Source organism: Mus pahari, chromosome 13 (genome assembly GCF_900095145.1).
Source record: "Mus pahari chromosome 13, PAHARI_EIJ_v1.1, whole genome shotgun sequence".
In the NCBI taxonomy this organism is placed as follows: domain Eukaryota; kingdom Metazoa; phylum Chordata; class Mammalia; order Rodentia; family Muridae; genus Mus; species Mus pahari.
This window is the reverse complement of record NC_034602.1, coordinates 91,331,290-91,358,827: the sequence shown is the minus strand read 5'-3', so window position 1 is coordinate 91,358,827 and position 27,538 is coordinate 91,331,290. Positions and strand designations below refer to the sequence as shown.

Genomic DNA, 27,538 nt, shown 5'->3' with positions numbered 1-27,538 from the left:
ACAAGCTTGCAATCCCACCAGCAATGGAGGAGTGTTCTTTCTCCACAACCTCGCCAGCATCTGCTTTCACGGGTCATACTTTCTCTTTAAATTCATGAATGACCCCGGTCCTCCTCTCATGGTCAGGCATAGCATGCCATGTGTCCTGTTTCTTGGATCTGTTAGAATCCAATTTTTCCTGATAGTTATTTTCATGTCCACATGTTCCAAAGTACCTGACCAAACCAGGTCCCGGATCCCAGCCTCGGTAGCACCGATGCCATTAGTGATGCTGTGTGAAGACAGAGTGTAAACTGAAGGCAAGCATAAGGCGGGCTGGGAAGGCAGAAGCTGGGCGCTCCGGATGGCCCCGTGTACACTTCATATCAGGAGTCAGCTGCATTTCTCTCTGTCCCTTTGTGAGCAAGTCCACTCTGGAAATATCTGAAGTTCCTTGGTTGGGCCATGCAGAATAGCCACAGTGAGTCTAATATATTTTAGGATGTACCTTACCTTATAATAGATGTGGCTGACGGAACATATTTCTAGAGACCTGAGAATAATAACATCTACACACCTTTTCTCCTAAACTGTTTTTATATTCTGAGAAGCATCTAGTCATACTTTCATCACTCCCAGGAGAACAAATAATGGGAGCAGTGTGAGAGAGACCCTTACAAATTTCGGTTTGTCAATGGCTCTGCAGTATCAGGATTGACAAGACCAACTGTAACATTCACAGGATGGTAGGGGTAGAATTGGACTTAAAACTGTATTTTAAAAAACACAAAAAACAATACCTCAAAACCAATGAAAATATTCCATCATGAGCTGCTATGTAAACTGGATTTACAGAGCCTTGGGAACACACATTTCCCACACATGGGACCTATAATTATTTGAAATATTGTTAAATGTTCAGGGACAGCCTGACAAATTCTTTAGGAATCCATTCTCTCTGTGGAAATGGCTTTCAGGACCATATCCTATACAATACAGTTGTCAAATATCCTTTCATAGCACACAGCAGAAGTGAAATTTCACTTGCATCTGTGAGCTCTTATTTTCTAGAACTCTCTATGAAATGCTCCAGGAGAAATGAAGAGGCTGACTTCCTACTAGAATCTTACATTACTGAGTCACTCACTCAGAAGTTGGTTGAATAACATGTGATTCAAAGTGTTCAATTAAAATTCCCAACTAGGAGAATATAGTTAAGACATGTTGTTATTTAGCATACTAGCTTGGCTTGTCTCCTGAGATCTTCATGGAATCTTAAAGATCTGGTATAATGTTGTGAAGTTGACCAAGGACATATGAAAACATAAAGTTTATTCTTGCTTGCCGAATTCGATGTGATACCTTGACACATGTATACATTATACAGAGTTTGAAACAGACTAAGAACATCTGTTTCTTCAAAAACTCATCATTTCTTTGTGGTAAAAACATCCAGGATGATTTCTCCCCTTTGCCTGTCAAGGATAAGATGCCATGTCAGTTTTCTTCTGTTTCCTATGTGCCCTGTTGTATTTGGTGTCATTTTAGAATGTTGAAATCCACTAGGGTTCTGAGATACAACTTCACACAGAATGACTGGCTTTCTGTGGAGGGTAAGCAGGGAATAGTTAGGGTCCCGAGTTATAATTCAGACACCGTCTTCCAGTTGTCCTGAGACCATTTTACAGGGCATGCATTCTGTTCCTATATAATCATGCTTGCCTGGCTCAATTCAATGAATATCAAGTGTGTAGCTCATACTGAAAGCCAAGAACACCACACCAGGCATCCTACCAAGGTTGTAATTGAAAAATACTTCCCATTTAAAGTGAAATCCTAGCTGGGCACAGTGGGTACCTGCTCGTAATCCCAGCACTTGGGAGGTAGAGGCAGGGAGATTAGCAGTTTAGGGACATTCCCGGCTGTATGGGGAGATTGAGGTCATCAACAACAAAAATAAACTCTATATTTAATTATTGCAATGTAAAACCCCCTTGTTACATGCCTTTGCAAACACAAAGCTTCTATGTCCTAGAGAAATCTGTTGATATCTCTCTTTATCCCTACTCTTTCTGAACATATGTACATGTGTGTAAAAGGGACTTTATATATTTCTACATCCACAGTTATGTTTATGAGAGAGAATGCAGTCGTGCAGATTTGACACAAAATATACAGGAGAGAAACTCAGAAATGGCACTTATGAGTGGGCAGCATGAACTTTCCCTAAGTTCTTCCTCTTATTAAGTCTAGTTGTATTTTTGTCCTTGTTGACTTTAAACACACTAGATAAAGGCCGTGTGTCATGTTCAATACGTGGCAATCTTTTCCTAATAGCTATTAAATACAAATTTAAAATTTTTATACCTGATATATTCACTCTCTCCTGTTAAGTGATGCAATAACTGACATTGTGTATGTGGATCTCAAGGCTTCCATCATGTTCAACCATTTGCCATCAGAACTCTTACCACTCAAATTAAATAGCATCCGGTGAACAGACATGAGTGAATTAGCAAGAGGAGAAGACTCAGGGGCAAGCCAAAGGAAGCCAGAGGTGACCGTGAAGGTGCTCTCCCAGGAGACCCTTACAGGACTCACCTAATTTTTCCAATGAAGGGTGACAAAATCTCCATCTGGGAGGTTCTTTAGAGACTGGGATCCACGGCATTCTTTGAGGATCGTCACACAGGACTCTGTGCCTTGTATGTTCCCAAAACCCTGAGCATTAGAAGGAGAGAAGGCTTCCAGCATACACACTTTGCTCTTGCACGAGTTTTTGGCATTCTTACAAGTGTTGGAAACACAGGGGAGCCACTGTGAACCCAAGTTTATAAACACTAGCCAAGGGTCCTGCATTGAACTCCTTTCAAGGATAGTTTTGCCAAGACTGCTGCTAGTTCACTCCCACACAGAAAACATGCATACCGAATGACTTTTCTGCGAGGGACTCCCCCAGCAGAATGCACTGTAGAAGTGGAATTTTACAGAGGAGCCAGGCTAAGTTCCTAGCACCCACATTGGGCAGCTCACAATCACCTGTATGCCCTCTGACTCTTGTATTCACCTATACACACATGGTTACATGTAAAGTCATGCAGGCACATGCATACACATAAGTAAAATAACTGATACAAAGTTAACTTTGTTTTAAAACTGACACATTACTATGTAAAATTTATATTTATTTGCTGAGTTCTACTGGCCCTTTGATACTTGTATACATTGCATAATGCTTGAATTGGGTTAAATATAGTTCCTCAAAATATCCTATTTTCTATGTGGTTAAAATCATTCAGGGTGCTTTCCCCAGCTCCTTTATAATATATACAGTACACCTTTATCTTCAGGTTCACATCTGTGTAATAGCATGGTGAAGTTTTATGTGGTCATATTTTTAAATTTCCATTTTTAAAGGTGGGGCTGTTTGATCTTATTTCTTAAGTTTGTGACTGGACATAGGAAAAGAAGGATGGTTTGTGTTTCTATGAGTGGCCCTTTTGTATTGAAGGCCATGTTACAATCTTTCATGTTTTTTTCTTTTTCAGTCCTCTGATTTTGACTGGAGTAAGGACAGGCCACATTACTGCTCTACCATCTTGATTATTCACATTCTAGTCCTTAATTGCCACTTTATGGATCTAATTCAAATCATGAAGCCTCTCTGATTTTTTTGATATTCTTTACAAAGAGAACTCACATAGAAAGCCAGTCAGGCCGAGTGGCCCTAAGTAAATGAGCTCTCATTGGGGCCACTCTTCGTGGCTTACAACTCAACTCTGTGTAATTAGGTCTTTGAAAGGCCAAATGTGACACTCAGCCAGTGGGCCCATTCCCAGGAACCCTCACAGGAACATTCTTTTCAATTCTGTGACGAGCTGGCCCAGCACTGGCTGGGCAGTGGGACGCTGTGCGTGATTCCTTTCTTCTGAGAATCACCCGCTGGGATAGAGGGTAGACACCACACACAATGCTAAGGTGGCGGTGCCCAGTAGATTATACATTAAAACAGGTGTGGGGATTCTTCACTTCATTTTCTTCGAATAAAAATCTCTGCAGGGCTACCTCGAACAGGTGTTGTTCAGTGGCACTGGCCATATGCTCCCTGAAAGGAGGCTGAGAAGAGTGTGCGCCATCCTCTGCTCCAGAAGGGGGCAGCACATGGCTTCACGCCCACTTGTTTTTCCACAAAGGTAGATTCCACCACCACCAGCACCAGCACCCCCACCCCCACCCCCTATTTTTCTGATCTTCAAAGGCTCCAGAAGCAAGCTGTACTTCATCGTGACGTCGCATGTGGAGGAACAGAGAGTCACATACTTTCCTTCCAAGCCTGATTTTTAACGTTCTGTGAGGACACACTTACAATGATGTCTTTTTAATATTTCGGTTCAGCTCATTAAACCTTTTAAGCGTTGTTTTGCTCTCTATGAATAGTCTTCGATGGAAAAATGCATTGTTTCTCCTTGAAGTAACACATTAAAAAATATTGAAATAAAGTTTAAAAAGCATAAAAGTATAAAAGATTGGGCAGAAATAATGTGATAAACAGAATGGCAGGTTTGCCTTTATCTGAATGCTAAAATGCTCCACAGAAACGCTATAGAAATCATATCGGGTTGATGTCATTATAAGAACTCTGTGCTTACTGTTTAAAAACACAGAAGTTGGCCCAATAGGTAAGGACACGTGTGCTGCAAGCTCAAGGACCTGGTCATGGGGCAAATCCCTAGAACACATGTGAAAAGCTGGGTATGGCCAAGCACACACCGCTGTAACCCAGCACAATGGGGAGCAGAGCCAAGGAGGACAGCTGTGACTTGTCTGCTGCCAACCTCACTCATGCTCAGTGAGGGAGCCTGTCTCAGGGGAGTATGGTGTGAGCAGTGGGGATCGGACAGACAGGCAGCACAGAGATCTCTTCTGGACTCTCCATAGGAACATGTGTGCTACCCCCTGTACACATGCATGCACATACATCACACACGTGCACACACATAAACACACACGCACACAGAGATGAGAGAGAGAGAGAGAGAGAGAGAGAGAGAGAGAGAGAGAGAGAGAGAGAACACACAGAGACATACAGCAAAGATGACAGAGAGGACACGGAGAAAGGAGGCATACAGACAGACAGGCACAGGCAGGGGATAGAGAGAAAGGATCTTGTATTTTTAAAACTTTCAAATTGCTTTCTTGTTCACATGTATGTGGACATATGTGTGTACGCATGATTATGTGCATATTCAAATGAACTTGGGCTCAAATGAATGCATGTGGAGACCCAAGGCTGACATCATGAGCCCTCATTGACTATTGTAGTCCTCACTGAGGCCGGCTCTCTCCTAAGAAACCAGAGCTGGCTGACGCAGCTAGTCTAGGTAAGAAGCTTGCTCTGGGGACCAAGCTTGTTTCTCAGCAGGGAAACTTGAGGCGGTACTACCACCTTCACCTGAACCTTACAAGGGTGCTGGGCACCTGCACTCAGTCTTCAGGGAAAGCTCTTCAACCACTGAGCCGCCTCCCCAGCTTCCGAGCTCTCTCTCTAATTTGAAACACACGAGTAATGTAAACACACACACAAGCAATGAAAATCTACACACTCCCTGCTAAGTACTAGCGCTTAAATTATATAGTCACTATGCAGAAGGGAAGAAAATGCTCCCTGGAGTTCAAGCATTAAGGAGACTCACCAGGGCTCGGGATCGCTGCCCCTCCCTCCCTGGCTCTGTCTCCGCTTCCTGACACGTGAGGATTTACTACTGCTTTGAAGACAAGGACCTGATTCCTGGTCATTCCCGACATTATTTGGAAACTGCATTACTCCTGTAATGGTCTTACATTTTCAACATTGCTAATTATTCAATTCACTAAATGCACATGCACTTTAGCATATCACAACCCTTTAAAATATATGGTGGATGAAACATTTGGTGTAAGTAACCCTTACAGGCAATGGTTAAGCACACGCCAGCTTTTTAACGCCTTGCTTGAACTTATTCTTTGGTCCGACATTTCAGCTAATGATGAAACGTCACTAATGAAAGTAAACCAAACTGAGATTTTATAGCACGGCGTTTTACTTTGTCCTGGGCCAGATTAAAATGGCCTTTATTTGTTTGCAAAGTTTTAATACGAGCAGATTCTTTTTCTTTTTTTTGGCACTCACATGAAGCATATTTTAAAAGATTTATTTTGATTGTATCTCTGCACACCATGGCTTAGATGGTTTTGGATATTTCCGAGCCTGAGCACCATAGAAGTATGAAGTAAGGTGATGTAACGTATCGTAATTTACATGCCTGTAGTTGGAAAGGAACTAAGAAATGGTTAATTTATTACTTAAAGTGCATACCAAGAATCATTTTGTAGATGACTTTGCATAACTCACTGTTCCCTGTTTTTATCTAGAACATGGTGTCTAGCATGCTTTGGTGTATGCCAACAGGGGACTACAGTCATATCTTCATAAGAATGCAGATAGTCTAACTCAAGGCTCTAAAGATTTAATTAAAAAAAAAAAAAACAAACTATAGTTCCTTATTAATTCATATTCCCATTAGATAAATGACTCTTTTAATGGTTAAGGGCTACTTATTTTAATTTGCTTAAAATTTTTAATTACCTTGAAATGATGATAGTGGATATTTACATATTCTCTAACAATCATTATTATAAGAAATACTCTCTTAAATACAGTCACTGCAAAACAACAACAACAAAACAACAACAACAAAACAACAACAACAACCCAACCCAACCCAAACCAAGCCAAAACAAAACAGAAAACCCCAAAGGGATTAGTAGGTAAGGTAGGAAAACATAGACTGCAGGAGAAGGTATGGCTTACTCTGTTTGAAACATTGGATTAAGATGTTTAGTGGAGAATATCTCTCCTCCCCAGTTTGCTCTATGCTGTATGGCAAGAAATTAAAAAGAAAAGAAAAAGCCTTGTAAGCTGCTAGGTGGGGTCACCGTCTGCATTTGTGAGTCTTTTGTAGTACTGCGCTTTCGTTTAGAATTTAAAGAAGGGCGTTTGTGCACTTGTGCATGTGTGTGTGCCTGTGCATGGGTGTGTGCATGCAGTATTTGGTCATGATATCAGCAAAAGGTGCTGCTAGCAATACGCCCCAAATCAGAAGACTGAGTGACAGTGAAGAGGCTGTGGGTTTGAGTGTGTGCTCCTGAAGTACAGGACTCAGAGGGGCTTGGGGGTGGGCCAGCGAGGGGGGCTGAGAACTGGGAGAGGGGTGGCTTTGAGGGAGTGGATGCTCTGTGCAGAGATAATCTTCCCTGCAAGAAGAGCTGTCTTGGAGCTGCTTCGCCTTCTAGCCTCTTTTCCACTTATCGTTTGCACAGAGTTTAGAGTTAATTATTTTTACAAATCATTTCCCTGTTGCCCTCTTCATTCCGAGTCAGTTGCTAAGTGACTGGGAGATAAAGTGACCTCTGAATATATTCTTCTCATTCTATTGTTAGATTTTCCACATCATTTAAGGGATGGATTTGTTCATGTAAGTTCATCACCTCTGTAGGATACAAGTTGACATTTCACCTAATTAATAGTTCCTGTTGGCCTAGTTATTCTGAGGATGCATAATTAAAGCAATAATATAGTTGTTCAGCAGAATTAAGATTTAATTTTGCCTTTTGAATTAAATGCCTAAAGTTTTATTTCTTTTTCTTGCTTAAAGCTTACTTGTTATGCCAATCCATGTTACAATAAATATTTTAAAAATTTTGAGCAAGCAAGAGATTATTTAATGGAAAATTTGAACCTTCAGAAGTTTAAAATAAATCTCTATACACATAATATGTTAATTTAATGATAATTCCTTACAGACATTAATTCTGGCTTTTAAACTTTGAGTTATTCATTTTTCCTGATGGAGTCACCACTACAGTGCTTAACACAGAAGGGGTACTGATAAATATTCATAGGGTGCAGTTCTTTCCTGATTTAATGTGGTGGAGTCAGTATAACTTTTTAAAACATGAGGCTAATACTATAAATGACTGTGTGTGTGTGTGTGTGTGTGTGAATTTAAATATATATATATATTTAAATTAGAGTAAAAATATATATATATATAAATTAGAGTAAAAATCAAAATGATTTTGGGGTTCTCAATATTTACTGTCTTTAGTCTTTGTGACTGATAGATATAAGGTGCCTATTACTTACCTATGAGGCTGCCTCTTTAAAGGAGACGTGTAGCTGACTCTTGGTAGAACTATTGGTGCTTCGGTGTTTACAAATGTAACCCTTTAGAGAGGATTCAAGAGAAAGAGAAACATTTTATCTCTTGTAACTATTCAGAGAACCAGAGTATGCATGGCTCACATACATGCATAGTGTAAACCTAGGATGCGTATGGGTGTATGGATGTGCACAGACTGGCCTGTGGGCATTTTCTTGATTAATGATGGACGTGGAAGAGCGAAGCTAACTGTGGCAGGTGGTGTGGAGTGTGTGGAAACAAAGGCTAAGCAAGCTGTGAGGAGCAAGCCAGCGAGCCTCGTTCCTCCATGGTGGCTGCTTCATTTACTGCCTCTGGGTTCCCACTTGAGTTTCTGCCCTGGCTTTCCTCAGTGACCTACTACAGTTTGTGTTGTGTAAGCCAACTAAACCATTTGGGTCAGTGTTTCATTGATTTTAGTCAGTGATTCATCACAGCAATGAACAGCAAACTAGGGCAGTGCACGTTAGGATAAATGCATTAACAAATGGCGAATACGATGCAGCCTGGCGTCCTCACGAGGGCCACTGCAATCTCTGACAGCGGCGCGAAGACGGAGTCGGTATTACCCGATGAGCCAATCCAAGTGATGTTTTGTTAGCTTTAAGAATCTTGTGAATAATAGAAATGTATTAGAGTTAGCCTCTTACACTTCTCATACCAAATGTTATCCGAAACAATTGATTTGTTCCAGAAAATTTACATAGTTATGTTACTGGTTAAAGTGGTTTATGTTTGTCACTTCTGCTACTCTGAATTAGTGGGGGGAAGTTTGCTGATAGTGAATATCTTTATGTGTTTCTAAATTTGAGATGAGACACTTCAATTTTGTTTCTAATATGACTTTTTATTTATAAATCATAATTGTGCATGCTTTAGAGGTACAGTGTGATGCTTTTTGTGTATTGTTTTAGGACAGTGCCTCACTTGTGGACCTTGCTGGCTTTGAACTTACAGTCCTTTTGTGTGCTATTGTAAGTGTGCATCACCATGTCTGATATGTATTCACCATGTGGCATGGCTTCATAAAGCTAAATAACACATAAATTACCTAATTGATAAATAATTTTTGATGCCAAAATAGTTAAAATTCACTAATTTTTAAAAAATAAAATGTCAGATGTGTTCATTGACTATACTCAACCTGGCACACATAGCTCTGAAGAGCTATGAAGGGTTGCTGGATCATATGCCACTGTGGATGTTTGCAGAACCTACAAAATCATTGACCTGAAACACTCACTGGAAAAAAAGGCTGTATTTCCAACAAATGGTGTTGGTACCATGAGATACCTGTATGCACACAAGTGAATCAAGTCTCTGCTCAGTCTCTCCGTTCACACAAAAATCAACTCCAACTGGACCGGGAACCTCAGTGTGAGACCTGAAATTCTTAAACTCCTTGAGGAAACATTAAAGAATACTCTTTAAGGCACTGACACAGATGAAGGCTTTCTGAATTGACCACGGCTCAGCAAATAAAGCCAACACTTGACAGACAGAACTGTTGTACAGTAAGTCCACCACTTTTACTTGTACAGTAAGTCATCAGGAGATCGGCGGCTAAAATCTTGTTAGGGTTTGAAACTTCATTTTTTTAAATAACTATGGCTGACGTGATTGTATGAGTTGATCAGCCCTAACACTTCTTTTGACAAATGTCCCAAGCTGTATCTTGCCAGCAAGAACATACTCGGACAACCGGATTCTTCTGTGGCAAAGCTTTATTGCTACATCATGAGAAAGACCCCGAGCCCCAGAAATGGTGCAGCTTATATATGTCTTAATGTGGCGTGTCTGCACCTGATTGGCTGCTTGCTCATAATTTCAAAAGTACACCCCGGGATGGGTCATGACTTGGCGCGAATTCACCCTTGCACTTGCGCACATTAAATGTTTATAGTTATGAACAACAAAGGCCAAAGCCATCCTGTAATGGCGATTGCTCACAGCTCTCTACAGACAAATAGTTATTTGTGGCATTTGCTCATTTGTACGTTCTATTTATTATTTTCCTTTCTTTTGAGTTGTTCAGATTCCAGGTAGATATTAGATATGATCTCTTTCAGAGATGTGTGATTTGGTAAATATTTTCGTTAATTCTGTGGGAGGTCCCATCTTCATTGCTTTTCTGTTTTTTTGTTTTGTTTTGTTTTGTTTTGTTTTGTTTTGTTTTGTTTTGTCTTGTTTTGTTTTTCTGTGCAGATCTTCCAAGTTTAATGTCATCCCAGAGTTTATTTTTGCCTTTTCTTTACTCCCTTAAATTTTTACCCAGAACAAAATTATAGAACTTTTATCCATATGTTCGTATGCTCTTTTTAAAGTCTTTAATGCTTTTTGAGTCTATCTTTGTATTGTTGCATGGTATTGGAGAGGGGTCCAAATGCTTTATTTTGTATGTGACTATTCATTTCTCTAAACATCGCTTGATGATATTATCCAATATGCATTCTTGGTACCTTTGTTAAACTCAATTAACTGAGAGAAATGCCAAGGTATATATAAAGGAAAATCTATCAAATAGCAGCAGACTTCTCTGCAGAAACCCTAAATGCTAGGAGAACTTTGAATGATATGTTTTAAGTTCAGAAAGAAAATAACTGTCAACCAAGATTCCTTTTATCTGCAGCAAAGCTCTCCTTTGGAATCAGGAGAGAGACGGAGGCTTCCTCAGATGGCCATAAACAGGAATGATTTATGAACATTGAAATGGCAAAGCAGAAGATATTTAGGGATCCCTAGACACTGAAGGGAAATGTACATAGTCATGAAAATTTGGGAAATAATAAATCTCACTAGAAAGAAAGAATTACGTCAGAATTAGGAAAAGTATCAAATAACAACTCTAAGAAAAAAAAAAGAGAAGCAATCTTGACAATGAAAGGAAAGAAAAGGGCGTGGAGATTTCAAACTAACAGCAACGAGCACCCAATAAAATACCAGGAGTTACACCGTCCTTTTAATACTATAAACTGTAAATGGTGTTAAATCTTCAATTAAAAGACAAAGATGGGCTAGTTGTATTTTCTGTGTGTGTATGATGAAACTCAGGTCACTGGCAAAGGCGTGGGTAGATCAGAAGTAAAACAGAGATGACACCGCAAGCAAATGAAACGTTAATGCAGACGGGCGTAGCCATCCTCATGTCTGCAAAGCAAATTTCAAACAAAACTAATTGGAAGAGATAGCGTTGCTATATGTGCTTCCGAATTTCAAACGTGAATTGGAATATGGGGACAGATAAGTTCAAGTACAGTCGTGGGTGTGGTGGTTTGAGTAGGAATGGCCCCCATAAGCTCCCATATTTGAATGCTGAGTCTTCAGGGAGTGGCAGTGTTGGAAAGGATTGAAAGGCTTAGGAGGTGTGGCTTTGAGGCAGGACGCGTGTCACTGGCATGAGCTTTGAGGTTTCAAAAGGCCACACTAGGTCCAGTGCTTCTCTCTCTGCCTATGGATCAGGTACTGCTGTGGCAGCTGCCCGCATGCTGCCATGCTCCCTGCCTTGACTGCGATGTACTAAGCCACTGGAATAATAGTTGCCTCTGTTGTGACGGCTCCTCACAGCGGCAGAATACTGACTGACAAGCACAGTCTGTAATTACTAAATTCTATTCTTTAGTCCACAATCACAAGAATTTTTACTTTTAATGAATCAATATATTGGATTATTTTCTAGAAGTTTTCAATTTACAGAGTTCTTTCAAGTCACTTGTTGGAGAAACCATTTTTGTACTATTTTTTTTTTTTTTAAAAACCATCATTTTGGTTAAAGGTTTCCTCTTTTACCTTTTTGTTCATAAGAGGAATGGAACTCTAATTTTCTCATTTTGTACTGTCTTTGTGTGAAGAGCCATCTCAAAAAAGTCAATAGGAGAATTTCTTATCATTTTGTACTTTTATAATAGTTTGCATGAGAAGAAAGGTCTTCTCTGAGTTCCATGTGATTAAACATTTTATGCTTGATTTATCTTGACTGGGGGAAGTATGTGCTGATATCTTATCATGATGGTAAGATTTTAATTTCCATTTGTACTGTTATAATTTTCTTAACATCTGCTTTAGGTTTTAAAGCAGTTCTGTCAGGGTATATATTTTCCTAGTGATGCTCCCTTTAGTGACCGGTGCTATTGTTAGTACCTGTTTTTCCTTACATGCTGTTCTGTCAGGAATAGTGTAGGAGCAAACGCTGAATAAATTGTGTTTTCTGTATGTGCCCCACATCTCAAACTACCTTTCATTTTTGTTACATTTTAGTTGTGATAGTCTATAGCTTATTTTTCTTCTATTTAATGTGATCGTGGCTGACTTTTATAGTTTACTTATATATATATATATATATATATATATATATATATATATNATTTAATGTGATCGTGGCTGACTTTTATAGTTTACTTATATATATATATATATATATATATATATATATATATATATATTTTTTTTTTTTTTTTTTTTACTTCAGCTTTTACTATCACAGTTTATGTTAATTTCTTTTAAAAATATATATAATTGACTGGTGTCTTGTCTGCATGTGGATGTCAAAAGCCCTGGAACTGGACTTACAGACAGGTATGGGCTGCCATGTGGGTGCTGAGAGTTGAACCCAGGTCCTCTGGAAGAACAGTCAGTGCTCCTAACCACTGTGGCATCTCTCCAGCCCCCGTGTTAATTTCTTATTGATTGCAAACTAGTAGTTCCTATCTTCCAGATCTGGGGCTAGGACAGAGAAAACGGTCTGGAAGGGTTGCATTTCCAGCTCACTCCTCATCCACACGGCACTTGGTGATCTTCCCACACCACCCTAATGCTTATGGAAAGCAGAATTGAGAGATGAGTTCAGTGCAGCGTCCTTGGTAGATCTGAAGGAAGGAAAGCAGACCCATCAGAGATGCCCAAGGTTCTTAAACATCAGTGTCTAGAGACTGAATGCCTTCTTCTCTGGGGCCTGCTTTGTCTCCACTAGGTCCTCACGCCCATCTGCTCATATTTGCATGCTGTGTGTACCCATGTCTGCTCTACTGTTGGGCTACTGTAGGACTGCAGAGGTTTGCTATGTTAAGTACCTGGTTCTGTATCCACGCACGCACGCACGCACTGTCAGAGTCCTTGGACATGGATAATATTTTAAGAAATGTTGTTTAATGGGCCTCTCCGCACATATGTAGGAGCTGTATAGCTGGGTCTTCATGTGGGTCTGGAACAACTGGAACAGTGGCTATCCCACTGATGCCCTTCGTGGGCTATGTTCTTCCAGCTGGGCAGCCTTGTCTGTTCTCAGTGGGAAAGCATGCACCTGGTCTCACAAAGACTTGATGTACCAAGGTGGGGGGATACCCAGGGAGCCCCTTCCTGCTCAGAGGAGAAGGGGTGTGGGAGAAGGATTGTGGGAGGGAGTGACTGGGAGAGGATCAGTGAGCTGGAAATAAAGTGAATAAGTTAAAAATAATAAAGAATATAAAAAAAGAAATGCTGTGTAAGATATACAACTTTGGAATATGTTAGTTACTAGGAAGTACTTTCCGTGCTTACACACGTATGAGTAGAGCTTTACGCTATCATTCTGGCCTTTGCCTTGGGGTGAATGGTGGCACATTCAGATCTCCTTGGCTTTAATGTTTTAAGTGAGAAGTTGGGAAGCTTTGAAGGGCAGAATAATAAATATCTTAGGCTTTGTTTGAACATGGTTCTTACAATTTCCTGACTTAGTCATTTAGTGTGGGAACATCTGCAGACCATATAAAGACTAAGGAAAGGCTATGCTCAACAGAGTTGTATTTAGAAATACAGGTAGTGAACTGAGCTGGGCTGGCAGGACCTCATTTGTTGACTTCTGTTCAAAATAAGAGTTTGTCTACTTAAGAAGTTAAAAATACTTCATGTTGAGCATGCATGAAGTTCTTAACGGAAAATTCAAGTTAATCTCATTTTCTCTATCTTTCAAGTGTCCTTATTTTCTATTTAGTCTTTTGCATATACTGTTAGAACCCTTTTGAGTATGGGTGGACAAAGTGTTTGGGGTTCTGTTGTTTTTGTAATTCACAGGTATCTTATTTATTTATAATCCACATACATTTGCAGCCTCTTAGGTGGGTCATTTATAATAAATCTAACATGCAGTGGGTTTACTTGTAGATAAGGTGTGTCTTCTATATATAAGTCCAACAGAACTGTTGGAATTTAAACATTTTTGGAGCAAACAGTCTGTCTTGTCCCTCTACACAGTAGAGTGCAGAGACAAACCATACAACTTGAAACTCAAGAACAATTAGGATTTCTTTTCAGTTTTTCCATTTATGGCTTTTTAAGTCTCCATAGGTTGGGTGGGATACCTGTGGTAAGATAGCTATGAATTACAAAAACAACAGAACCCTAAATACGTTGTCCACCCATACTCAAAAGGGTTCTCTCATTATGTGCGGAAGACTAAAAAGAATTTCAGTGGGAACTTAAGCTATTAGAACACAAACCATGCTGTTATTTATGGAAGACACTTTTCACCAGTTCAACTTAACAAATTAGCAAGTGTCTCATTCTTATAGTTTGGACAATAAAGATCATTTCTATTGCACAATGGTTCCAAAAAGCTCTCTATCTTTAGTGTCAAGAAATATGATTTCCAAACAAGTTTTTTCAGTTCACTGATATTATCATACTGAGTGCTCTTCTCTTGGAACAATAAAGCCCCAACGTGACTTATTCAGCCTTGGTGTGGCATTTGGAGGCATTGTAATACAAACCAGGAAAGGTCAGCGAGCTTGCTTTTCCTAGCGAGAACACTCAGTCATTAAAGATTTAAACACGTTATTTCTTTCAGTGGGTATAATGAAGGCTATTATTTCCCCATGCCCACTCCAGCTGTACAGAACTAACTGGTTGTGCTGGAGAACATTTCTGACGTCATCCCCAATGAGACTCTTCATTCTGCTGTGAGTCCTTTACCTGACCTTACTGGAAATTGACAGTCCTCAATTTGCAGGGATAATGAAAATACTTAGACTTGGGCCAGAGAAGGAAAGAGGTTTTGTTTGTTTTTCATTTAGATCCCTTTCTATTCAATAAACATTTACTTGACATCAGACAAATAGGAAGGGCTGTGTTAGGTCCTGGGGTTCATTTCCTTGAAGGAGGTCATAACCTGCTTGGAGCAAACGTGTGGACAGAATTGAGAGTATTATGTAATCTCGTGTCTGAGACGTGACAGGGCACCGTGAGAAGACACAAGCACAAAGGACTGGGGAGAACTCTCCAATTTGATCCATGCAACCACAGTGGAATAAAATATTTCAATTCACAGAAATGAGTATTTTGGGAAACAAAACAATAAAATAAAACGAACATTTATAGTAGCATCTAAAACATGCATGCTTAAGAAAGAAAAAAATTAAAGGTATAAAAATGCTATCCTTAAAATTCTTTCTTTGTGATTTTGTCATTTCTTTAAAACACAATTCCAAGCATGACAAAGGCAATGCATAGCAATGTTTATAACAAATGTAAGTAAAGTGTCTTGGCTGATTTGAGGTGGGAATGAAAGTCATTGCTGTAAGGTTCAAAAGCTGTAAGTGAAGTGTGCCAACATTGTTTGGAGCTAAATGACTGTAAGTTGAAAATGCAGACGAGAATTGCAAATAACTATAAGTTGAAATTGCAGACGAGAATTGCCAGAACAAGCAAAACAAATACAACAAATAAGATGCGCTCACCTGTTGGACTGAAGTGTGTGACAGACTTTTCATGGGAAGAAATAACATGCACACACACACACACACACACACACACACACACACAAGACCCCATGACAAACCTAAGTAATGATTGCACTGAAGATCAATTTAATGAACCAAGGATTTTTGTTGGAGGAGCCCAGGTGAGGGCTTACTTGTAGAAGTATGAATGACTGAAACAACTGTATCACAGAGAAGCCTTAACCATGGGGAAGATTCTCTGACCTGCTCAGTGAGCTTTGGGACAGAGAACTGAGGCTTGCAGCTCCCATTGGTTGCCACCTAGGTTGCTGTGGCTTTTCAGTCTCACAAGCTCCCTCCCAATCGCTGGAGGGAATGCCCCAACTAGGAGCAAACCCACACCACCTGAGCTCCTCCAGGCAAAGAACAGCAAGCTAGGAGCCGCAGGAGGGCCCAAGAAACCAGCCTGCATTCTCTGTGGGAACAAAGTCCAAAACAGCCCACCAGTCACCAGATCTAATAAGTTAGTGCACCAACCTGCAGGACCTACGGTCACCTACAGAAAGTAGTTTGAGTTTTAGCAATAAGCATTTGGGGAATGAACCAATCAGATTTGCATAAAATATCAATGCTTAAAAAAATTTAAAATATATTGGCCCATACATAAAAAGCACAAAATCCTTCTGAGAGGAGTTGCAGAACAGAAATAAGTCCACACATTACAGTTATAGGTAAAACTCCTTCCAAGTTGCCGAGCTGTGCAAAGATTCTACATTTCCTAAATGAAACCAGGTCCGTTTTAGCCAGTGTTTGAAGAGATCTGAGGATGCTGACAATGGCTACTTTAGGAGTCCAGTTCATCACTGAATCAAATTCTACTAAGCAATACAACTTACCTCTTCACTGTTCTGTCTGTGGATATTTTTCCACGTTTTGGTTTTTGTTATTTAGTCTGCTGTGGAGGAGACATTGGGGGAGCTCTCTTGGCTGTGTAACCTGAGGAAAAGCAGAAGCGAGTCTCTCCTTTGTGTGTAGATAGGGGTTTGCCGGATTGTGCGTCGTGCACAGCTTGAGGAAACAATTCTGTTTCTCTCGATCCATTTCCAGTTGCGTAGCTCTCGGAGTGCTCGGACCCTGTCTTCTGCAGGTTCACCTTGTGAACCCTGAAACATCTCATTCTTTTCAGCGGCCGATCATTTGATTGGTATGAATTAAGAGTTCGCCGTGGTTTCATCTTATACATCATGTGTTTATAGGCATATTTTGATAAAGTGTTTGCAATTTGTCTAGCTCATTTCTTTTCCTACTGGATTCTCTGATTTTCTTCATTTTTAAAAAGGTTATATATATAGATTCTGGATATATTTTTCATTGATGGTGTGTTTTAAATACTTTCCCAGATATGTGACCTACTTAAAAACAAAACCCATTAGATGTTTTCATAAGCAGACTTACTAAATTTAATACAGTTGAGCAATAATTTCCTTTATAATTTAGCATATCTAGATGCTATTTATGCCTCCAGCATTGATTATATTTCCTTCTGTAATATTATTTGCAATTTATAATATATAAACTTTGATCCTTTCTGAGGGTTTTTAACCTTATTTGGATTTTTTTCCTCTATAACTTGAGTTAAGAATTAAGTCTTGTAGAGAATCTGAGATATTACCATGTTTACAACTTTCAAAGATAGCCCGCCCTCATTTCCTGGGTAATGGCAGATAACACAAGGTTCCTGGACCTAATACAGGTTCTTTGCTGTTCCTGGCAATGAACTCATCCAGAATCTACAGGGTCAACACCCAGAACAGCTTGGCCTCAGTTTCCACAGAGTGATGCAGAGCAGGCTGGAAACTATCACATGTGTATTAGGCTGCATATCACAGAGGACATTGAGCCTAGGAGCCTTAGGTCCTTTATATGGTATTGGATGCATGACTAATTTGTATCCAAGGCAGTCGCTAGCTTTCATTATACTGGAGATGGATTGGATCTCCTATTTGCTCTAAGAGGGAGAAAATTTCAAGCGTGTCTGTTGTACAGCCTTCCTTAAGACTGGAACAAAAGGAACCAAGGTTTCTGTTTGCAAAGCATGCACACATGCAAGAACCCCATGCACAGATGCAGAATAAGGAACAACTGCATTCTTTCAATAGGGGCAGACTTTCCTTCCCATGGGACTGACCACTTGTCTCATTCATAACCCAACATACAGTTTCTCATTTTCCCCAGATGTCTACAATGTGGACCGTAGCATACACTTGTCTCCATGTTTGGCTCTGTCTCCTAGGCTCGTTATTCTACTCATCAATAGCCAGTTTCTACAATGATCTTGCGTTTTCAGCAGCACGCTTCTCTCACCGAGTCACGCATGTGCCCGGATTGTTCTTTACTCGAGGATCTTTACATCTTTTTTTTTTTTTTTTTTAAAGATTTATTTATTTATTATATGTAAGTACATGGTAGCTGTCTTCAGACACTCTAGAAGAGGGTGTCAGATCTGGTTATGGGTGGTTGTGAGCCACCATGTGGTTGCTGGGATTTGAACTCAGGACCTTCGGAAGAGCAGTCGGGTGCTCTTACCCACTGAGCCATCTCACCAGCCCTCTTTACATCTTTTTATCCTTTTACTCTTCCTTCTATGGAAGATGGATGCACATCAAAGTCCAATACCAAGCATGATCCTAGCAACGCAAACCTGGCTTCTGGATTATTTGGCTTCCTCGCTTCTGGATTATTCGGCTTCCCTATCAAGTTGCTTTAAAATTCCTTCAAGCAAGGCTCAGGTTATCCCCAGTGTCACCTCCCATCCTGGCAGATGGCAGCTTGTTTCCTGTCCTCTGCCTAGTCCCTTTAAAACCTGATATTCCAGTTGTCAGCTGGTCAGAGCCAAGCAGTAGCCTTGACTCCCTTGTGTCCCTGTGCCCTCGCCACAATGTTCTCAGCTTCTCAGAACATTTCTTGCCCTCTTTGAGAAGCTTAACTAGATGTCTTAAAATCTTTTATGTCTCTCATCTAACTTTTTTTTTTTAAGAGTTTTGACTTCAGAGTGGTTTTCAGGATACCTAATCAATCATACGCCAGAAACAGAAGTTGTACCTCTGTACTCGTTTTTAAAATCCTTTGATCTCTCAGAACGCTGCCTTGCATGCAACAATGTTCAAAAATGTGTTTAATTAAATGGGGGAAACTGTCAGCTTCTCCTGAGGCTGTCTCATCCCAAGTAATTCAGGTCTCTGTTTGCATTGCTGTAAGCGTCCCCTCCTCTTGTGACCTTGCAGAATTGCTAAATATTGCAAACTCACAGAAAATAGTATAATTAAAAAAATCTAATTTCCACCAAGACCAAGCAGTTATTAATAGAGTACCCACTTTTCTTTTTTTCTGTAGTTATATGTACTTAAAATAATGGGTGCTATATTATTTTTGTATATTTTAAATCTTTAATAAGGAAACTTCAAACTTGCTTTCCCCCCAAAACCATCATGTTTGAAAATTTCATCTCTTTATGTGCTAGGTTCGAATCCAATGGTTTCACATATTTTGTAGAATTCTATTAGACATTTTAGATCACTTATTGGCATTCTGTCAGTTTCCATTGCTGAGGTAACATGACCCAGATAAGAATGTAAAGGAGACGTGTACCCTGGCTCCCAGTTTGAGAGATGTTAGTCCATAAGTCCAGGGTGTGGGAGAGCATCGTGGCAGGGGGCATGTGGTGGGTAGGAAGGCAGAGGAAATGAGCAAGTGAAGGACAGGGACTAAGATACAGCCCTGAAGAGTACACCCGCAGTGACTTCTCTCCTCTAACCAGACCTCGTCTCCTTGAGTTTCCACACCCGTAGCAGATGTGAATCCATCTTCTTAATTTATTAGTTTTGTACCATGATGGCCCAGTTACCTGAACTGTGCTTTACTGGAGATCCAGCCTCCAGCACACGAATCTACAGTAAATACATAGTTCTCAACCATAATAAGCATCAAAGTCTACATTAAGCTTCTATACGCACCCCCTTGAGCAAATGTTTGAGCTCGTTTTGTTTTTCTTTTTGTTTTTCCAACCAGGTGCCTAGTACTGAATGAGAGTGTTACATACATTTTGTGTTTAGTCTTAACATTTTAGGAATATCCAATTCATTGTATCTAATCTGTATTGTTGGGGGCTAGCCCCAGCACTTCTTTCTTCTGGTTCTCTCTTGAGGTAAGCCAAGGGAGAAGAGCTTCTGCTGGGGCAAGACTTGGTCTTGTGAGATATTTAGGATTGCTGCTTAATAATAAAACGTTTACCTGTCTTAAGTCTAGGCCATTTTGCTGCTGTAGCTGACCTGCCTGTCTGAGTTCCTCAGAGGCCAGAAGCTGCAGTCTCTGGGTTTAGCTCCTCATCATAAAACATCAGGGGATTAAGTAAAGGACCCTTTGTTCTATCTCTTCAGGAACTGCTTGGCTCTAACCTCCAGCCTAGTACTCAAAGTTGCAGGAAGAAAAAGGGACACTAAAAAATGATTTCAGCCTTATTTCTAAGTTCTTTGGTTCTCCAAAAGGTCTCTACAAAAGTTCTCCACCAGAAAGTTCCCTCTGAAAAGTTCTCTCTGCTCTCTTCTCCTAACCTCGCTCTCTCCCCCTGACCTAATGTAATAATAATATCCTTTCTCTCAATGCCTTTGCCCGAAATGCTTTTACTCCCAAGTTCTATCGGAAAGTTTTCTAAGAAAATTCTTCTCTCTAAAAGGTTCCTCTTGAGTTCAGTTTTCTCTATTTGTCCTCAGCACTTATACATCTTTCAGAATACACTATGACATGCTAAAAATCTCACCATAAGTTTACAGATAAATTCAAATCATAAATTAAATGAGAAAATTTCAACAGAGAATGTTTATATGTGTATCCATTTATATGTGTAAGTATCTGGCTAAACATTCGTTATCTGATACTAGCTCTACAGGTTCAAGGAGAGTTAAAAACTATAACTTTTGTGACTAAGTTATCATTGAAGTTTTATATAGATAAACCCAGTCAGTATTTTATCTTCTGTCCCTACACCTATTGTAAATTGCTAGTTCCTTTCTTATGACCTTTGGTTAATGGTCTTACAACCTCTCAGAATGTGCTCTAAGTTGTAGATGCCTGGTTATCATCGCAGAAGCATTTAACTTGTGACACTTGAAGCTGGCAGAGTTCTCATTGCAATTTTGATATCAGAAAGAACTTAATAGCAGTCCTATTATAAAAGGTCTTAATAACTACTAACATAATTTTAGGAATTCTTATAGAATCATCATTAATAATTAAGAAATCATCTATTTGTCTATGTAGCATCAATACTCATAGTCTATCCTCATTGTCCTACCGAGGTCTGCTTGAAAGTGTGGGCTAATAGCTAAAGATTGTTATAAGTATTTAACAATAACAGGAAAATCAGGAATCTTTCCTCAGATGTAATATCCTCATCTTTGCCTAAAGAATGTATCTGTCATTAACTGTACCATCCATGGTGGAACCATCTCAGGAAGGTCACCTGCTAGTTTTTAACTTTTCCTTGATGGTTCCTGGCATGAATATGATGATATTGATCATTATAGCTGACAAAATATTTTACTGCATTGTATTATATAATATTTATAATTTGTGAAAAATACCTTTTACAAATATAAGTGAGACTTAATGTGTCTGGGCTGTTCATGATCTCAGTGTATAACTCAGATGATTATAAATTAATAATGTTAAATAATTAAATGTGAGTGCCCTGGAAACTCATCACCCGATTTTGTTCCCTGCAGGTATTTATGAGCCTCCATTTCTTATACTACTGCAGTGAACCAACCTTGGATGTGAAAATTGCCTTTTGTCAGGTGTGTGTTCCTTACAGGTAAAACAAGGTACAGTACCACTCCCTTGTATTTCACTTTTGCCATTCCATGTTGATATGAACCATACCAACTTTTTACTTATGTAACAATAACAGTTTGTTGTTGTTGTTTTGTTTGTTTGTTTTTGTTTTTTGTTTTTTGTTTTTTGTTTTTTGTTTTTTTGGAAAGTACAGTGAACATTTAGGTTTTATCCCTGTTTCTAGTTCATTTAGGAAAGCTTAGAAATGAAGAAGCCTTTCTGAATGAGTTTATAATTAATCAATCTATAAAGTGATCTCCAGTGAGATTTTAGTTGTACTTCAGCATTTTAGCATTTCTGTCTAATTCCTTGGGATGTGGCATTGATCATCAAGGCACCAGGAACCTGAGTGGCTGTTCCTGAGTCCCAAATGAAGCATCTCTAATGGCTACCTCTGGTTACCTACACGTGCCATTCAGTTAGTTTTACATAGGCCAGAAAATAAAATAAAATAAAACCACAACTACTAAATGTCAGTGGCCAACAAAGGAAGAACAGTAAGGTAGCCACAACAACGGTTGGTGCTGTGTGAAGCCAGGACCTCTTCACCTTCGCACTCATGCAAACACTGTAACTGAAAGTATTTAGGGCCCCTAGGCAAAGGGGTGGTGTGTGCAGAACAGCACTAGCCTCAGGCAGTGGTTAGCACTTCACTGTAGTCCTTGCTTTTACTGTTAAGCATTGCTGGAGATCTGGTGAGGAACTGAAAGCTCACCATATTTCCACGAGAGCAGAGAGCTGTGCCTCCATCTCCCTGCGTGTCCCTACTGCTTCTTCTCACTGAGCTGCACTGTGGCCCGGGTGGTATGCACCCACTGAAAGCCAGTGGAGGAGGCAACTACGCCTGCTCTGTTATCTCATACAACTGTCTCCACTGCCAAGGGAACAGGGTTTTGGCTTTACTTTGTTTCTATGGCCCTCATGCTCCCTAGACCTGAGTAGGATTCCTCAGGCCCAGGAAAGTGTTTGATCCACATTCTAAGACTTATGGTGGGCCTCACCTCATTTATCACCAACTGTCAAAGGGCCGGAGGCTCAAGCCCTTAGGGAGGATCTCTACTCTAACAAAAGTTCAGGGTGCAGATGGCATAGCTTGAAATGCTGAGGTAGCATTTATGAGATGCTTGCTTGCCAGTGAGTGGATTCCTCAATATTTCCGTGCCTCAGTTTCCCGATTTGTAAAAGGGAAAACAATAGCATCCCCCCCCGCCCCGCCCCTCTGAGATTGTAACAGGAATCAAATGAACCTGCACTTGCAGAGTTTCGAAAGCACCGCTGGGATGAGCTAACTTTGTTAAGAGAGTTTCTACTCACTCTCCAGGTGCTCCTGTGCCTATGAGCTCTGAATGTGAGCTCGACCTTGAGAACTCACACAGTTGTACCTCTAAGCCGGACTCATGCATGCTACTGCCTGGTTCTACATCTCCAATTAGATGTCAAGAAAGCATGCAATACCATACTGATTCAAAGCTGATCTCTGGTGAGGGCAGTGGTGTGACCTCCAGCACGATGGAGGTTGAGGCTGGGGAACCATGAGTTCAAGGTCAGCCTGAGCTACATAAGGAACTTCCCTTAGAGACAATAAAACACCAAATCTTGCTTACCTCATTCCTCTCCCCCATTGTCTTTGCTTCAGTTCAGGAAATGCTGACTACACCTTTCCAATCAGAACAGATCATTTTATGAGCTTTCCCTCACATCCAGCACGTCAGCAGACTCAGCTGATTGTAACTCAATCTGGGTTGTACTACCACTGTCTCTTGCCATCGCTCTACTCCCACTCCCACCCAAGCCACCCTTCTTTTGTTTGAATTACTGTAAGAGCACCTGCCCTTGCCCAGCCCTAAATGATTTAACCCCAAAACACCAGTGAGAGTGGCCTTTGAGTTATGTGTGACCATGTTACTAGAAACAAGACATATCCTCCCCCAGCATCTTTCAAAGTCGTTGCATCTCATGGGATATAGCTCCAAATCCTCATTTTACAGCTTTTATTATCTAACACTCTAAAGACCGCTCCCCTGGGATTCCCCACTGCCCATCCAGTTTCCTTGCTGCTGAAGACCAGTCCTGGTGATGGCCAGGTCCTGCAGAAGAGATAAGGATTGGCTGACAAAGGAGGAGTACGTCAGACATGGTGGTCAGGAGGAATCTTGCAGCTTGAATGACAGGCAGTCAGGGTGTTTATTTATACTGAACTCAGTAGTCAGGGATCGACTCATGTTGTTCCAAAACATAGATCATTTCATTTTTGTCTCTAACCTCTTGTTCATAATTAGTCATTATTGATAATCCGTGACAGAACAGAGTTATCTTTTACAATTATTTCCCTTATCAACCAAATTTTTAAAGGTTCTAGAAGCATATTTTGCCAAAGCATAAACACCACTTCGAAGGTTGGCAGCTCATGTGGGTTCAAGGGCACTAGACAGAAAAACAAACAAACAAACAAACAAACAAACACCCTCCAAGCCCGCCAGAGCAGATCGTCATGTCCTGAGCAGTGTATTTTAATGGTCAGACTATTAATCATTATTAGGCCAAAGAAAAACCTCCAGGCCAAAGCTTCTGTAGTTATTATTCAGTTTCTGCCACAGTACAATGTTTATATCTTTGTAGAATTTATTTATATGTCTAATCTTGGTATTTTGTTCCTTGGTCATACAATGCAGGTCACAGCAGCCCTGCATAAGCTAACTTCTCTAAGAAGGGGAGGTCTTAATACTTATTTTTTTTACTCATTTATCCATACCACTTTTGCCCATCAATATAAGGCCCTGTGAAAGGCAGAGATAATGCTGGCCAATCTAACTTTCTTGCTGTATCTTTTCCTCAAGGTGCACACCATCTGTGGCCCCAATCTTATATGCCATTTAATCACCCGAGCATACAGTAGGAAGGGGTTTTTAGTCTGTGCTGCCAACTCCTCTAGTCCATTGAATCTTGTTGACCTTTCTAAGTTTACTTTGTTCTGATTATCTTGTTCCTGAGTAAGCACAGGGACAGATGTTACAAGAGTGTCTGGGAGTCAGAGCCTCAAAAGGAGGTCTCTGGCGTCTTTATTTGAGCCACGACCTCCAGGGAATAAGGAAGACCTTCAAATAGGGCCAGATAAGGATATCTCTCTAAAAGCAGGTGGGTAGTATGCTCAGGGTTTTCTTGGGGGAAGTAGTACTGGAGAAGGCATAAATGATTTATAAGAAATTCCACATCAGTCCAATATCCCCCAAGTTGTATACATATTAAAAGCCTCCCAAGCATGCAATGCATGGAGATGGAGACCAAAAGTGGAAGACCGCACAACGGTGATTGCATCACTTGACTGGGCATTGCTGGATCTTGGACAAGCATCTATGCTGGCTTTATGGCTTTTGCTGTTCCCGTTAGATATGGCCATGCTACCCTGGCTCCTTCCCCCACACCTACCTTATTTGACTTGGTATGTGTGTAGCTGATAGATCACTTCACTTTTCCCACCAGAAAAGGCTTTTGCACTTGGCCAGAAACATTTCTTAGACTCTGGTTGGAGCCATTCCACACCGGTTCACAGAGATAACTGTTCACAACTCTTCTAATTCATGTGCCCAGGGATGTCAGTTCTGTAGCCCAAGATGTGACAGGAGTTTTACACAAGAATGAGCCAATATGATGAAGTCTCCTACCTTCTCCCCATTGGTCTCAACACTTTTGAGCATACTCTGGGATTTGCCTCTTGTTCATGCACAATAGTATTTGGCATGGACTCCACAAAATATGTGCAGTGTTTCAATTGTCTAATCGGTTGCAGCTCTGCTCTGCCTTGGGTGGAAGATGAGCAAGCTGAATCTCTGACTTGAGCATCTGGGGATAACACTGGCTAACAGTAGGAATCGGAATTGTTTTCTTAGTGTTCATAATCCAGTGTATTTGTTCCAGGCATTAATGCTTAAAAAAACTAAAACTACCCACTAACCAAATATGCTTTACATATTTCTTAAGCCTCGAAAATTATCAGTAAAATTTTCTTCAGATTTCATCCATTTAAGAAATTCAAAATGACTCTTTGTAGTTAGACCTATTTTCAAACAAACAGCTTGTGTATTTGGAGACAGGTGTAGAAGTTTGTTTCTAGTAACAGTCCTCTTGGAGCATAGAAACAGTGGGCGAGGTGTGAACTGTCTTGTGGACTCTAGGTTATCTTGCTTAGGCTGTGGCCCATGGGAACACAGCGAGCCTTGTCTGCAGTGCTTTCAGAAAGCTAGATGCAACAGGAGACTGCCTGTGTATTCACAGCATTTGATTTCCTCCTAGTTTTGACATGGTATTTGATAAAAATACACATTTCTCTTTTGTTCCTATAGCTTGATATTTGCTTCACTTCTCTAGTAATGTGAAGACAATGATGTACTTATTCTCAGGGGCAGAGTTATCAGGTTCTGGTTACCTTCAAACTCCCCCTTAGGAACACCTTTCCCAGGGCACCACACAGGCCTTCTCTATTCTGAAGTGTTTATTTTGGCCACCAGCCAGGTGTGGTGGCATCTTAATTTCTTTTTTTTTTTTTTTTTTTGGTTTTTCGAGACACGGTTTCTCTGTATAGCCCTGGCTGTCCTGGAACTCGCTTTGTAGACCAGGCTGGCCTCGAACTCAGAAATCTGCCTGCCTCTGCCTTCCAAGTGCTGGAATTAAAGGCGTGCACCACCACGCCCGGCAGCATCTTAATTTCTGCTCCTATATCCTGCTCAAAGACCTTTGATAACTTGAATTAGTAATCAAAGGAACCCACCATCTAGGTCTCTTGACCTTAGTCTTTAGATTATAATCACTCCAAATTTTCAGTCTTTGAAATGTCTGTAAGAGATCACAGAAACCATAGAAAATAAAAGTTCCCAGATGCTAAATATTCACAAAAATATGTTGTTTTAACTTAATTTTTATTGAATTCACTTGAGCAATATGAGATGTGCTGACTTTCTAACTTTTATCAATAACTATTACAAATAATAAAGTAATATTATTGTGTCACATTTTGCTTAAGGCGTTGCCACCAGCAGAACTATTGTTACATTATGAAGTGCCAAGTCTCCTGACCCTCCTGAAAACAGGACATCTGCCGCAATGCCAGTCAGGGCTGGGCAGAGACAGAGCTATTGCATTTCACTGTGTGCTGCTTTAGGAGTTCTGCTGTGCAGTGGATGAGTTAGGACTCAACCCTGAATGGACTGACAGTGATTAGGAGCTGAATCCCCCCTCCCACCTGCTGCTACAACATGTCTCACTCCCTGAGGTGTTGCCATCAGGTGTACAGGACTGTCCTCGTCCCACTCAGGGGTCCTGCAGTGAGGACAAGGCAGCAGAGAAACATCGTCTACGGAGTAGATATCTGCTCTCTTATCTTTGAAACCTAACTTCTCAGCATTCTCATCTCTTGGAAGAGTTTGCTCCTAGACTTGGTCATGTTTGGGCCATATTAATTATCACAATCATCAGCAATCTAACATTTCTCTAACAGTTATTGTCTCTCTAAATAGGTACTTGTATCTAAATTGCTCATGAATAGTTTTAAAGGACTTCCTGATTTGGAGAGAGCCTTAAGAGTCTTAAGAGGTGATAGTTCATTGGGCCTTCAGGGATGGCTCAGGCAGGAACCATGCCAGTCACGAGTGTGAGGACCTGAGTTCCATCCTCAGAACCCACAGAAGCCAGGCATGGGGGACCTGTGCTGAGAATCCGAGCAAGGTGAAAGGAGGAAAAAGCTGGGCC

General features: G+C 40.4%; 1 protein-coding gene across 6 annotated transcripts in view; it reads left to right on the top strand.

The window, feature by feature from the left end:
* Mapk10 (mitogen-activated protein kinase 10) overlaps positions 1 to 27,538 on the top strand; it is a 288,159-nt gene that overhangs the window by 122,950 nt on the left and 137,671 nt on the right. For 3 of the 6 annotated variants that reach the window (XM_029544976.1, XM_021210550.2, XM_021210553.2), the window contains exon 3: positions 21,688 to 21,759. In XM_029544976.1, the coding sequence (XP_029400836.1) occupies positions 21,694 to 21,759 (66 nt within the window). In that variant the 5' untranslated portion in view covers positions 21,688 to 21,693. Of the gene's footprint in view, positions 1 to 21,686; positions 21,787 to 27,538 lie in introns of those variants that run through there. The other 3 variants (XM_029544977.1, XM_021210549.2, XM_021210554.2) reach the window with 3 other exon arrangements.